General features: G+C 41.8%; 1 protein-coding gene across 2 annotated transcripts in view; it reads left to right on the top strand.

Moving 5' to 3' along the window:
- mcama (melanoma cell adhesion molecule a) overlaps positions 1-13843 on the top strand; it is a 76558-nt gene that overhangs the window by 40010 nt on the left and 22705 nt on the right. For both annotated transcript variants that reach the window (XM_034098776.2, XM_034098775.2), the window contains exons 2-5: positions 9188-9321; positions 9524-9752; positions 10976-11046; positions 11792-11879. In XM_034098776.2, the coding sequence (XP_033954667.1) occupies positions 9188-9321; positions 9524-9752; positions 10976-11046; positions 11792-11879 (522 nt within the window). The remainder of the gene's footprint in view (positions 1-9187; positions 9322-9523; positions 9753-10975; positions 11047-11791; positions 11880-13843) is intronic.

The following is a 13843-nucleotide window of genomic DNA, read 5'->3' as shown; positions in this document are numbered from 1 at the left end:
GGTGTTGCTGCTTTAATGACGTCTCACCCAGCGAGTGTGAGGATGAAAAATGAATGCAGCTGCAGAAAGAGTTGCTAACCAGCGGGGGGGATACAGAAGAGGAGGAGGAGGAGGAGTGAGTGGTGTAGGGAGATGTGGAGAAGCCCGTACACACCTCTAGAGAAACACATCGTTTTGAGCATGAACTCTGAACATTTCATTAAAGGATGCTACTTTGTAAATATGGAAGTGTCTGCACATCCACACGTATTAGGAAAGACTGGAGCAAAATGCATGCTCGTCTGTTTGAGATGTTTTTAGACTGGGTCAATGTGAGACCAGATATCGTGACCAACCCTGTAACACGATATCTCGTTCATATTGATCTAAAAACATGTAATAAGTACGGATGTCCCGATCACCTTTTTTTGCTCCCGATCCGATTCCGATCATTTGATTTTGACAATCTGCCGATACCGATTTTTCCCGATCCGATCTTTATGCGATGCGTTAAGAGAAAAAAAAGGTAACAGATAACGGCTGGTCATCCAACGCGATGAATTCAGCTATCTTGGCTGTTATTGTTTGGCCTTTTCTCTGTTCTGGGGCAGTTTCTCTTTCCTTTTGAAAGTCTCTGAAAGTGTCGGTTGTTTCAGTGCCGTTACCCGAGTGGCCGCTGTGTACTCGCCGTGTTGTTGTTGTTGTTTGTTTCTCAGGTGGCGTGTTAGATTGGTCGTGTTGAACGTAGCTCTGTTCTTTCCACCACGCGGAACCTCCTTCTTGCAAACATTGCATCTGGCTGTTACACTGCCTTCGCTTTCAATTTTATAATACTTCCAAACTCCTGACATGTTCTCTGTCCCGACTCCCGAGTCACCAGCTGAACGTAGCCTCTCGTTAGCTTGCTGCTACTAGTAGACACTGCGCCCACTCTGTTGCTTTGAGAGGAATAAGCAACCAGGTCTGAAAACAAGCCCAATGTCATTTTAAACCAAAACTAAGTCCTCAGGATGACTTTAAGACGTGAACATGGTCATTTTTGTTTTGTACATAAATATTAATAAAAAAAAAAAAATTATTTAAAAAAAAAAAATCCCGATCCCCGATTTTTTTCTCCCGATTCCGATCTTTTGAAAATCACGTGATCGGCTCCGATCCCCGATCACGTGATCGGATCGGGACATCTCTAGTAATAATACTTGTTAAAGTGATGCCAGAAAACAATATTTCTGTTCCTCAGAAACTGTATCATTTCTCCAGAGATCTGAGAATCAGACCGAGCGTCAGACGGCAGCTTGGTTTTTACGGAGCTCCGACGTCACGTTGTTGTTGTTTACGTCCGCGGAGACATCTTGTTTACAGGCGTCATGTTCTCGAGATAATTGATATATCTTATAAAGAAGGTCACAGACACAGAACTCATACTATATCTTTCTAGAAAAAAACCCATATTAAAGATTTTATGATATTTTAAGTGTCTTATTCTGGTTTTTACATGTTTTGCATTCCAGTAAAGTGACGTCCTTTTATGAACTGAAGCTTGATGCAACAACGTAAGAAAACACGGGTTAAGCGCGCCGTGCCAAACCCGGCCCGCTTTGTTTTTTGCCTTTCCTCTAGTGAGTTAGGGGTAGTTCCGGCTCAGGGATACTTTTTCACCTTTTTCCTGGCACTCCAAAATCGAGGTCCTTACCGGGCCAACAACCGGGCTGGATATATTAAACTAATGACGCAAACACTCTCGACTGCTGAATGGTCAGAGAGAATCGCTGGCAAGGGGGGGGGGGGGGGGGCTACAACTACAACAAGATGAACATATGTGACCGTGATTTAATTGTAATACACGTTTCTAAATGATGCCGAAGTAACAACACACTGATACCGGTTAGTAAGAACCATGAATTAATGCTTTGACGAGTCTGCAGACAGACGGCAGAAAAACACCTTTTAAAATGCGTGTTTTCTGAACGGAGATCGGCTAAGCTAACGCAGTATATGCTCCGACCGTCCACACTCACAGCAACGGCCTACAGACATAAATAAAGCAGCGACTGTATTCTCCATGACACAGGCAGTCTGTGGTTTGGACTTGTTTCACTTCTGTCTAGTTTCTGAACAGATATGAGGAGCTGTGAGCTCTGAGGGCTAACAGCTGATGTTTTGGTTTGTGTTTCGCATTGAAGATGACGTCACGGCTCCTCCTACACTGCGTTGCTATAGTTACTACCCCAGCTACTACACTGTAATGGAAACGCAGCGTAAAGTGAGCCAGTCCTACCAAGGCCTAACTATACCGTACTAAGCCGTGCGAGGCCCTGCCGTGGAAAAGCGCCATTAGATCATTTGAATGCAGGACTTTTTCTTGAGTGTTTTGACATTAATCTCAAAGCACTTTAACTTCAGTAAAAGATCTGAATACTTCCTCCACCTCTGGCCTTGAGATATACGTGCGACCTGCAGACTTATATGCTCCACTGACTGCATGAGGGTGGGGGGTGAAGTGATGCATGATGGGGGCTCTTTGAGGAGATTTGCAGCTCTTCCTTATCTCTAAATGTGAAAGAATAAATCCTGCAGCCTCACCGGGGAAACGGCTGCAGATTTGTGCCACATGCTGCCTCTGAAAGCACTGTGAGTGTGAGTGTGTGTGAGTGTGTGTGTGTGTGTGTGTGTGTGTGTGTGTGTGTGTGTGTGTGTGTGTGTGTGTGTGTGTGTGTGTGTGTGTGTGTGTGTGTCTCTTTGATGTCAGGGGGTACGCAGTGTCCCCCAGGTGTTCGCTGTGTGTTTTGAGAGATCTTCTTCCTCGCTGTCATCCTCACTTACATGGAGGCTTTTCACAGCTCGTCTCTCTGAGGGAAACTCTGTGATTCTGCTCTGATCTCACTGTCCTTCAAGGAGCCTCGAAAAGACAGGTTTTAGTTCCCAGAATGCATCAGGATCAGGGCTACAGCCAAGTAGGTTAGCATGGACGAGGAGTTTAATCAGAACACTTGTTTTATCCTGGAGGGGAACAGGGTTTCGAGATCCATCGAAAAAACTAAATTGATAACAATATTTATATAAATGTAAGAAGTTCTAGTAGTACTGTAAAATAAAGGATAGCAAAAATACCAATGAATAAGTAATACTGTGCAATCAAAGATATATAGAATACGATATGTATATAAACAATGCAACTACATAAAAAAATATGTTAAGTTAAATATTTTTCTATATAATAAAAAAAAGTGCAATCAAAATACAATTTAAAGAATTAAAAGCATAAAAAAATACGTAATTAAATAGTAAAAGTAGATACAAACATACAGAAGAAAAGGGACATTGCATATTTTGACTGTAAACAATTACACATACCGTTAATGACTTATTAAAAACGTAGGAACTGGGACATCCCTGTTCTGGAAAAAACCCACACACAACGACAGAGTCCAGACTCAGGGTGGAAACAGACGAAGCATGAAAAGAGCTTTCAGAGTCCAGTCACCCTTTTCCTCCCCCGTTCACCCCCCCCAATTCTCCCCCATTGACCCCCCTTCCTCCCCCATTCAGCCTGCACTCCCCCATCCTCACACTCAGTCCTCCTCCTCTTTGCTCAGCAGACCATCGCTTTAAGACAAGCGGGCAAACCATTGTTCCCCCACCTGCACCACACACACACACACACACACACACACACACACACACACACACACACACACACACACACACACACACACACACACACACGCAGACACACACGCACGCACGCACACAGACACACACAGACACACACGCACACACACACACACACACACACACAGTCAGAATCAGTGTTGTCCGGTGCTCAACGTTGGTGACATTTTGAACAACGATTGGATGGATTTCTTTTTATATTCTCCAACAGCTTATTTCCTTACGTTGTGTTTATATTTTGCACGTATCCAAACTCAGAGGTTAGCATCAGTTCATCGCGTCCTCAGACTTCTTGTTTTCTGAGACGACTTTGAGACTGAGATTACGGAGGAGAATAAGTCTGGGTGGGGGGGAAATGCCGTGTCTTCGGGGGCCGCTAACTTTTTCAGATAATCCGATTAGCGCCGGGGGGGCTGCCGGGGATTTAGTCCAAAAGCCAACCTGGGACCTTATCTGTCCTGTTGTGACTTTAGACTGCAGCAGCACATGACCCGGGGTGTGTGTGTGTGTGTGTGTGTGTGTGTGTGTGTGTGTGTGTGTGTGTGTGTGTGTGTGTGTGTGTGTGTGTGTGTGTGTGTGTGTGTGTGTGTTACCAAGCTACTTCAGTGTTTTATTTATTAGTCACACTCCGTACACTTACATAAACGTTGTTCAGCAGGATAATCTCCACATATTAACACCATTTAATAATTTCTGAAGTAAAAAGCTAATGTTGGGCTATAAAGGAACTACAGCATGGTCACATGACTTCACGTCATCACCGCTAAGCTAAAGGAGGCTAATGTTGGGCTATAAAGGAACTACAGCACGGTCACATGACTTCACGTCACCACCGCTAAGCTAAAGGTGGCTAATGTTGGGCTATAAAGGAACTACAGCATGGTCACATGACTTCACGTCATCACCGCTAAGCTAAAGGAGGCTAATGTTGGGCTATAAAGGAACTACAGCACGGTCACATGACTTCACGTCACCACCGCTAAGCTAAAGGCGGCTAATGTTGGGCTATAAAGGAACTACAGCACGGTCACATGACTTCACCTCACCACCGCTAAGCTAAAGGAGGCTAATGTTGGGCTATAAAGGAACTACAGCACGGTCACATGACTTCACGTCACCACCGCTAAGCTAAAGGTGGCTAATGTTGGGCTATAAGGAACTACAGCACGGTCACATGACTTCACATCACCACCGCTAAGCTAAAGGCGGACTAATGTTGGGCTATAAAGGAACTACAGCACGGTCAACATGACTTCACGTCACCACCGCTAAGCTAAAGGTGGCTAATTGTTGGGCTATAAAGGAACTACAGCACGGTCACATGACTTCACGTCACCACCGCTAAGCTAAAGGCGGCTAATGTTGGGCTATAAAGGAACTACAGCACGGTCACATGACTTCACCTCACCACCGCTAGCTAAAGGAGGCTAATGTTAGGTGTGATGACGTTTAGTCATCTCATTTAGACACTTGTCAGCAACTTCCATTTTTAAATACACTCGTGGGGTATTTACTGACGTATTTTATGACGTAGAATGGAAATCTCTACAGCTTGTTTTAACCACAGACCTTATTTCAGGAATATCTAATTAACAAAAAGGCATGTGTTTGCCCAGCAGCTAATTTTAGCTTCTATCTTTCAACATGTGTCTGATAAGAAAACTCACTCCTCTGCAGAATATTAGTGTGTGTTGACAGGATCAGGACTACAGGACCCCCTCCCCCCTACTGTTAGGGGATAAATGAGGAGGGGGAGAGTTTAACAACAAACACAATTACATCTCAAACTGAAGATTAACTTCACGACAGGATCATTCCACAGAGAGCTGCTGCGATATTATACAGTTAAGAAGGCTAACATATTTAAACACCATGATATAATGCTACATATTGTCTTTTTAGAAACCAAATGAGGGTACTTTCCTGGGTTTAAAGAGGCCCTATTATGCTTTTTGGGGTTTTCCCTTTTTTTTTGCCTCCATTGGACTCCTTTGTTTACTTCCTGAACATAGTGACATCACTAGTGAACACTCGCGCTCCTATTGGCTAGCGCTCCAACACATTGTTCTTGATAGGCTAAGGGGCGGACATCTCTACGAGGTTGACTGGGCTCTGGTTTCAGACAGAGGGTTACAGAAATGGTATTAGTACTTTTATAATGAGAAAACAGTAGCTCTTTATCTGCCTCACACACACACACACACACACACACACACACACACACACACACACACACACACACACACACACTAGGGGTGTTGAAAATAATCGTTCTACGATGCATTGCGATGCGGACGTGGACGATTCGGTCTCGATGCAGTGACGGAAGATAATCGGTTATAGAGTAGTAACGTTGCTTCCTGATTTTCTGGCCGCGGCTTTACTATAACGTTTTTTCTGTCACTTTAATATCAAATCGGTCGGTGACGCAGAGATCAGGGAACAGACGTGACAGCGGCACAGCAACACGGAGCAGTCTGCTTTATCCACCAACACAAGAACACCAGTCCAGAACCGACAGCAGAAGGACCCGCTCTCAATCACTCCGTGTCAGAGACACAGGGTCCCTGTGTCTCTGAGCCGCAGCGACACGGAGTGTGACAGGGATTTATGTTTTTCAAAAATAATCGCGTTACAATCATGTCAGGTTTTTGGTGGATTTAATGAAGTCTTGGATTGCAAAGTATGAATGTCCTCTAGCAATTTTCAGACGATATATACGTGTGTAAAGTTTGTGAAGGCAGGAGGAAAAAAGCTCGATCACCGTCTCCTCTCCGTTCCTCCAGCCCCGCCCCCCTCCCTGAAAATAATGAGTGACAGGCTGATGGTGACCCGATAGAAACTTATTATTCACTTAATCACTGAGATATATGAAGCTAGATTTAATCTCATACATTCATGGGATTTATGTAACAGTAAAACAGAGAATGTAAATGTGCACCCCACATGCACTATTTTTGTTTGTATATGCTGTTGTAAATACTCCTGTTGTCTGCTGTGTTCCGACTCAAGTCCTGTGTGTGAGGCCTCATTCAGGACATTCAGTGTCCTTTCTTAACAGAAGACTGTTGCTAGAAGCTGCAGCTAGACTGCAGAAGCATTAGCTTTTTGTTTTTGAGGATGGAACAACTTCACACAACGGAGCTAGACCTATACAATTCATTTATTTTGGTTTATAAATTAATGTCAAGACATTTATGTTATTGATTTCTGAAGCACTTTCTAAATAATAAAAAGAGAGTTCATATGTATTTACTGCATGTATGCATTGATGAAAAATAAGCCATGTGCAGTAATATAGAAAATTGAGGATGCAACGCATTGGTATGAATCGTGATGCACCGTGATGCACCGGGATATCGAACCGAATCGAATCGTTGACAGGATAATCGTAATCGAATCGAATCGTGAGACCAGTGAAGATGCACAGCCCTAACACACACACACACTCTTTAACTACTGCTCTCTCCATTAAGTCTGTAATCTGCAGCTGATAAAAGTAAATCAGCTCTGACACAACATCTTCTCTCAGTAATCCCCCTCTGTTCTGTGAGCCATGAAATGAGTCTGAATACCTCTGATTTAAACCTTCTCTTATCATCATGTATTAACCTTTATTGCCATTAACACGAGGGGCTGATTTTTGGGGATAAGAGTAGAAAGTAATTGGACATTTACTTATTCCTCGCTGTAAAGATACTCTGTTACAAGGCAAGGCAAGTTTATTTATTTATTATAGCAACTTTTCAACGCAAGGCAATTCAAAGTGCTTTACAAAAAAAAAAAAAAAAAACTGAAAGATATTAAGCATTAAAAAGAAAAGCTAATAAAATAAACATTAAGGAAAAATACATAGATAATAGTTACAGTGCAGTTTAAGATATGAATAGTTCAATTAAAAGTAAAAATCCTGCATTTAAACTAATATTTGAGTAAAAAGTATACTGAGCTAACTTTAGTTAAAGGTTTCAGAGTACCCAATGCAGATACATCTAAAATTAAAACACTAATAATTAGTAAAATAAATAAATACATCTCTTTAAAAATCTGTTCTGTCCAAATTAAATACATAATTTCCCTCTTAAACGTTCCTTAATAAATGTATTTAAATTACCAAATGCCGATTCTGCTGAAAAAAATATTAAAAAGCTAAGTTAAGTTCGTTAACAGATAATTGCCGAATTTAATGTTGTATAAAACGTAAATTATCAAATATGGTAAATGTATGGAAAAGCAGTTAAGAAATACTAAAATAAAAACCTAAAGTACACAAAATTGCACTTTAGTAAATGTAATTAGTTACTTTCCACCACTGCCAACTTGTTCTCCACCAGCAGCCAAGTCTGAGACGTGTCTGAAAAAAAAATTCTTGACTCTCTGCCGTCCTGCACCCCTCCCTCTCTCTCACACACACAAACACACAACACACACAACACACACACACACACACACCACACACACACCACACACACACACACAACACACACACACACACACACACACCACACACACACACACACACCACACACACACACACACACACACACACACACACAGCACGCACACACCACACGTGCACACACACAAACTGGATCTCTGGCCAACTCGTGGTTTTGTGGTTAATCGGGCAGCAGGGAGATGAAATTGATGCCGTGTGGACAAGAAGACTTTTCTCCTCCGTTCTGCAGACTGACATTCAGCTGCCAAACTCAACACAGTTTAACATTACATCGTGTGGACCGTAACTACTTTAAAGAGTCCTCTCCTGCTGATGTTCAGGTGTATATCAGTATGTAGTGTCTCTACTTTAAAGAGTCCTCTCCTGCTGATGTTCAGGTGTACATCAGTATGTAGTGTCTCTACTTTAAAGAGTCCTCTCCTGCTGATGTTCAGGTGTATATCAGTATGTAGTGTCTCTACTTTAAAGAGTCCTCTCCTGCTGATGTTCAGGTGTATTATCAGTATGTAGTGTCTCTACTTTAAAGAGTCCTCTCCTGCTGATGTTCAGGTGTATACCAGTATGTAGTGTCTCTACTTTAAAGAGTCCTCTCCTGCTGATGTTCAGGTGTACATCAGTATGTAGTGTCTCTACTTTAAAGAGTCCTCTCCTGCTGATGTTCAGGTGTATATCAGTATGTAGTGTCTCTACTTTAAGAGTCCTCTCCTGCTGATGTTCAGGTGTATATCAGTACGTAGTGTCCTCTACTTTAAAAGAGTCCTCTCCTGATGATGTTCAGGTGTATATCAGTATGCAGTGTCTCTACTTTAAAGAGTCCTCTCCTGCTGATGTTCAGGTGTATATCAGTATGTGGTGTCTCTACTTTAAAGAGTCCTCTCCTGCTGATGTTCAGGTGTATATCAGTATGTGGTGTCTCTACTTTAAAGAGTCCTCTCCTGCTGATGTTCAGGTGTATATCAGTATGTGGTGTCTCTACTTTAAAGAGTCCTCTCCTGCTGATGTTCTCTGCATGTGTGTTTGAGTAGATAGAAAAGCGTTTATATAAATGAAACATGTTGTTGTGTTGTTGTGTTGCAGCGTGGGCGAAGGTGGAGGTCCAGGTGGAGGAGAGTGTGGAGGCGTACCTGGGCGACTCGGCTCAGATCCCCTGCCTCTACAACTTCACTGACGTCGAATCAGAGCCTCGCCTCGTCATGATCCAGTGGTTCGTGGTGAGTCAGCAATAATAGCTCAATTAGAGCATTTTTGTTGTTTATATTTATATTTGTTTATTTCTTTGAAGAAATGTAAAAATATAAAGATTTATTCTGAGTGAAGTTGACTAACAGGTGATAAGACAGCATTAGTAAAGGACGCAGTGAAGGAAACGAGGAGGCGTCCTCAGGTAAAGTGATGTCCCTGTGTTCCGTGCAGAGGGTGTCGGGCAGCAGCTCCAGGATCAGGATCTTCTACGGAGACGGCGATCAGCAAATTGTCGACAACAACACGGACTACAGCGGCCGCGTCGAGGTGACTTCAGACGGGCGGGAGTCGAAGCTCAGCATCCAGGACGTCCGGCTGCAGGACGAGCGCGAGTTCCTCTGCCAGATCAACGGGCTCTCAGCGGGGAACGCCGAGGGGAGGACGCACCTCCGAGTGTTCGGTGAGGAGACACCATACAAAGACATATCTCCATGTCTCTTCTACATCAACATGTGTCCCCTCTTCTCCATGTCTCTTCTACATCAACATGTGTCCCCTCTTCTTCATGTCTCTTCTACATCAACATGTGTCCCCTCTTCTACATCAACATGTGTCCCCTCTTCTTCATGTCTCTTCTACATCGACATGTGTCCCCTCTTCTCCATGTCTCTTCTACATCCACATGTGTCCCCTCTTCTTCATGTCTCTTCTACATCAACATGTGTCCCCTCTTCTTCATGTCTCTTCTACATCAACATGTGTCCCCTCTTCTCCATGTCTCTTCTACATCAACATGTGTCCCCTCTTCTTCATGTCTCTTCTACATCAACACGTGTCCCCCTCTTCTTCATGTCTCTTCTACATCAACATGTGTCCCCTCTTCTCCATGTCTCTTCTACATCAACATGTGTCCCCTCTTCTTCATGTCTCTTCTACATCAACACGTGTCCCCTCTTCTTCATGTCTCTTCTACATCAACATGTGTCCCCTCTTCTTCATGTCTCTTCTACATCAACACGTGTCCCCTCTTCTTCATGTCTCTTCTACATCAACATGTGTCCCCTCTTCTTCATGTCTCTCCTACATCAACATGTGTCCCCTCTTCTTCATGTCTCTTCTACATCAACATGTGTCCCCTCTTCTTCTTGTCTCTTCTACATCAACATGTGTCCCCTCTTCTTCTTGTCTCTTCTTCATCAACATGTGTCCCCTCTGTGGAAAGAGACTCTGAAAGTTTCAGGAACAAAGATTTTCTCTCTTTTTGATCCATTTCTATAAAAACCTGTCTGAAAATGAGCTGATCAGATTTTGGTCACTTTGTGATGTCATAACGATGTGTTGTCATGAGTAACCATTAGCCAATCAGCAACAAGGTAACCCCCCCCCCCCCCCTTATCACCTGAATCTCCTCTAGAGCTCCTTTGAGTTCTTTGTAACCAAGTCTCTCTCAGAGGGGCGTGGGGGAGGGGCTCCTTACTTTCATCTAAAGTAACAGACAGAGAATCAGCACTTTGGAAACAGGGCTGGAACAGAGGGGATTATGGGTAATGCTGCACTGATCTGTTTGGTGTTTCAGCCAATCAGAGACAGGCTCTGGATATATCTGAGACCTGTGATATATTGATGAAAAAGAGTATAATAGGTGACTTCTAAATGAATAACGTTGTTTATTTCCTGTTGCAGCGACTCCCGAGGCTCCGCTGATCGAAGGCGTCTCTTCAGGAATCTCTGTGACCAACGAGCTGCCGTCTAAGGTCCGTCTACTTGATATTAATGACAATAATCTTCAGGATTACAATGTTACATCGCATATACTGTGAAAATAACAACTAGTATAATTGCATATTTGTAACCCTCTCAAACTGTGAAATATATATAAAATAATAATTAATAATTATATTACATCATTGCCTCTGCATTGGATTATTATCAGATAGGGTAATGAATTTATGATTAACTACGTCTGATAAGAAGTCCAGGGCAAATAATTGCAAGTCTCTTCAGTGTCACAAAATGAGATGCATTGTGGGACATGTAGTTTATGGGCAACCTGCTTCTGGAAAGCGGCATGTAACCGTATAATTTATTTATTTATTTATAGAAGGACCATGCATACAAAAACATTAATCTCAGCAAAGAGAAGAGATGCCAGATTATAGCTAATAGCTAATTTCCATCTGTGGTCCTCAGACAGGTTCATAACAATCAATAAACAAACAAACAATAACATTGCATGATCTCTATCAGTCAAACAATTTAGAAACCTGATTTAAGTACAGCTCAATAAATTAATACATAGTACACTTAAAATACACTTACATGATCTCGGTCACTCAAATAATTACAAAGCCTGATTTGAATTCAGGTTACGAAATAACACTTAATAAACGTATTATATTCTTTGCAAGCTCTTGCGGGGCCTCATGAAATGAATTCGGACCTTGAGTTCGGCCTCCCTGATCTACAGTGTGTGATAAAGATACTACATGTCTCCTGCAGGTCGCTTCGTGTGAAACTCGTAACGGTTTCCCCAAACCGAACATCACCTGGTACAGGAACGGCTCCCCGCTCAACTCTGAACCCGGACGTGAGTACATTTACTCTTAATAATACTCTCCATTAGTACTTTACCTGCTGCACTACAATTTAAAGAGAAATGTTGTACTTTCTACACAACTCGGCAGCTTTAGTTACTTTTCAAAAACAAGAGGAAACATGTATTGGCATCTTTAAAAATGTAAGTAATTAAAAAAATGTAAACAATGACTTTAATTGTTTCATTTGTTTTAATAGTTTTGACTTTATATATAGACATTTTAGATTTTGTATTACATTCATATTAAATTAGCCCTGAGCGAAAAAATGCTAACACACTTGGCACAGAACTCACGTTAAAATACCCTTATTACTTATCGTATCTGCACAAACAGGATATCGATTAGCAAGCTGAGATAGCACAGATTCCACAGGTATTAGTATCATCACTGACCGATCCGAACTCGCGACATGAGAAGCTAACACAGACATCACACCACGTAGCATTAGGTAGCCAACACGGCAAAATGGCTCACCTTTGTCGTTGTCTGATCAAAAGTTGTCTTCAATGGCATTAAAACGATAAAAACGCTGCTGAAGGAATCCATAGGTTACTCCAAAGTGTCTCTGTCCCTTTGAAATGATTTCTGATAATCCATCAGCAATAAACCTACTTTCAGATTTCAGAGCGTAAGATAGGTTTCGACTGCGTGCGCATAGCCCCCACTTCTCAATGGTAACATGTGTGTGCATGTGGAAATCCCCCTTCGATTCTATTGGCTCTAACGGTTCAAAAGAGATGTCAATCATCAAATCGACCAATGGGTTCCAGAGAAACGGCAAATACACCCATTTCCACCCAAATCACCCCAGAGGTGTTTTTTCTTTGCTAAACCTCTCTAAAAAGGTCAAAGGTCACTTGTTTTGCATCAATCTTGATACAGGGGACTTATTATATGTTGTACTTTGGATTCATAAAGCTTTTAGTCTACTAACTCATCATCCAAGGGTGGTTTTCACTATAAGTAGTGGTTTATTTTTGGACCGACACTATAATTTACATTTTTTACTGTGTTCAATCTGAATTTACTTTAAAATAAAAACATCTATATTGATTCTGACTCTTCTACATCCAACTCACAGGTGTATCATTACTTTGAGGAAAAAGATTATTAATGTTCCCCTTTTGGAAGATATGGTCATTTGTTCTGGGAAAGTCCTCAACAGGTTAAACTACATTTTGTGGATTATACTTTTCCTTAAGTAACATTTCCAATGCAGTATTTTTACTGTTTTGTTATATACTTCTACTGAAATAAAACATCTGAATACATCATATCTATATTTTGATGTTGTAATAAATGTAATGTGATTCATTCTGAGAGCGAACTGCATTGCCTAAATCCACCAGTAGGGGTATTTACTGAGAACTCAACGTTCAAATCGATTCATCTTGTGTTACCGACAGACCTTATTTAAGGCTAACAACCAAAACTACATTCAGAAAACCCTACAGTCTGAGAGTTATGAAATACTGGCTAATTTTCACGGTTTAAGCATAATTGTAGCGGCCAAAATCATATAGAACTAAAACAGATAACTTAACAGCCGCTGAGGCACTAGTTAGCGGATCTTACGCAGGGCAATGATCCAGGTCCAGACAAGATTCTCCGTTGTGCATTTATTATGATCCAATATCATTGACAATGAACAGGTTTCCTATGGTTGGTTCCTTTAAGCCTTTCCTATGGCTTTCCTTTCTTGTGGTTGGAAAAACCCTGATAAAAAACCGTTTGCCTACTCGTGCTCTGGCTCCCACCTCCACCTGTCTCCAATATATACAATTACACCAGGTGCTCTAATCACCCAGTGCCCAAACATGCCTTCAAAATAAAAGCATAGAAACTACTTTAACTTATGACGCTAACTAATAATAAACACTATAAACAGCAAGAAAATAAATGTTAAACTATTAAATAATATAAAGAGATATATAGCTCCAACAATAATTGATCC

Source organism: Pseudochaenichthys georgianus, chromosome 14, assembly GCF_902827115.2.
Source record: "Pseudochaenichthys georgianus chromosome 14, fPseGeo1.2, whole genome shotgun sequence".
NCBI lineage: Eukaryota > Metazoa > Chordata > Actinopteri > Perciformes > Channichthyidae > Pseudochaenichthys > Pseudochaenichthys georgianus.
Note: the sequence above shows the minus strand (reverse complement) of the source record. Positions and strands in the feature narration are given on the sequence as shown.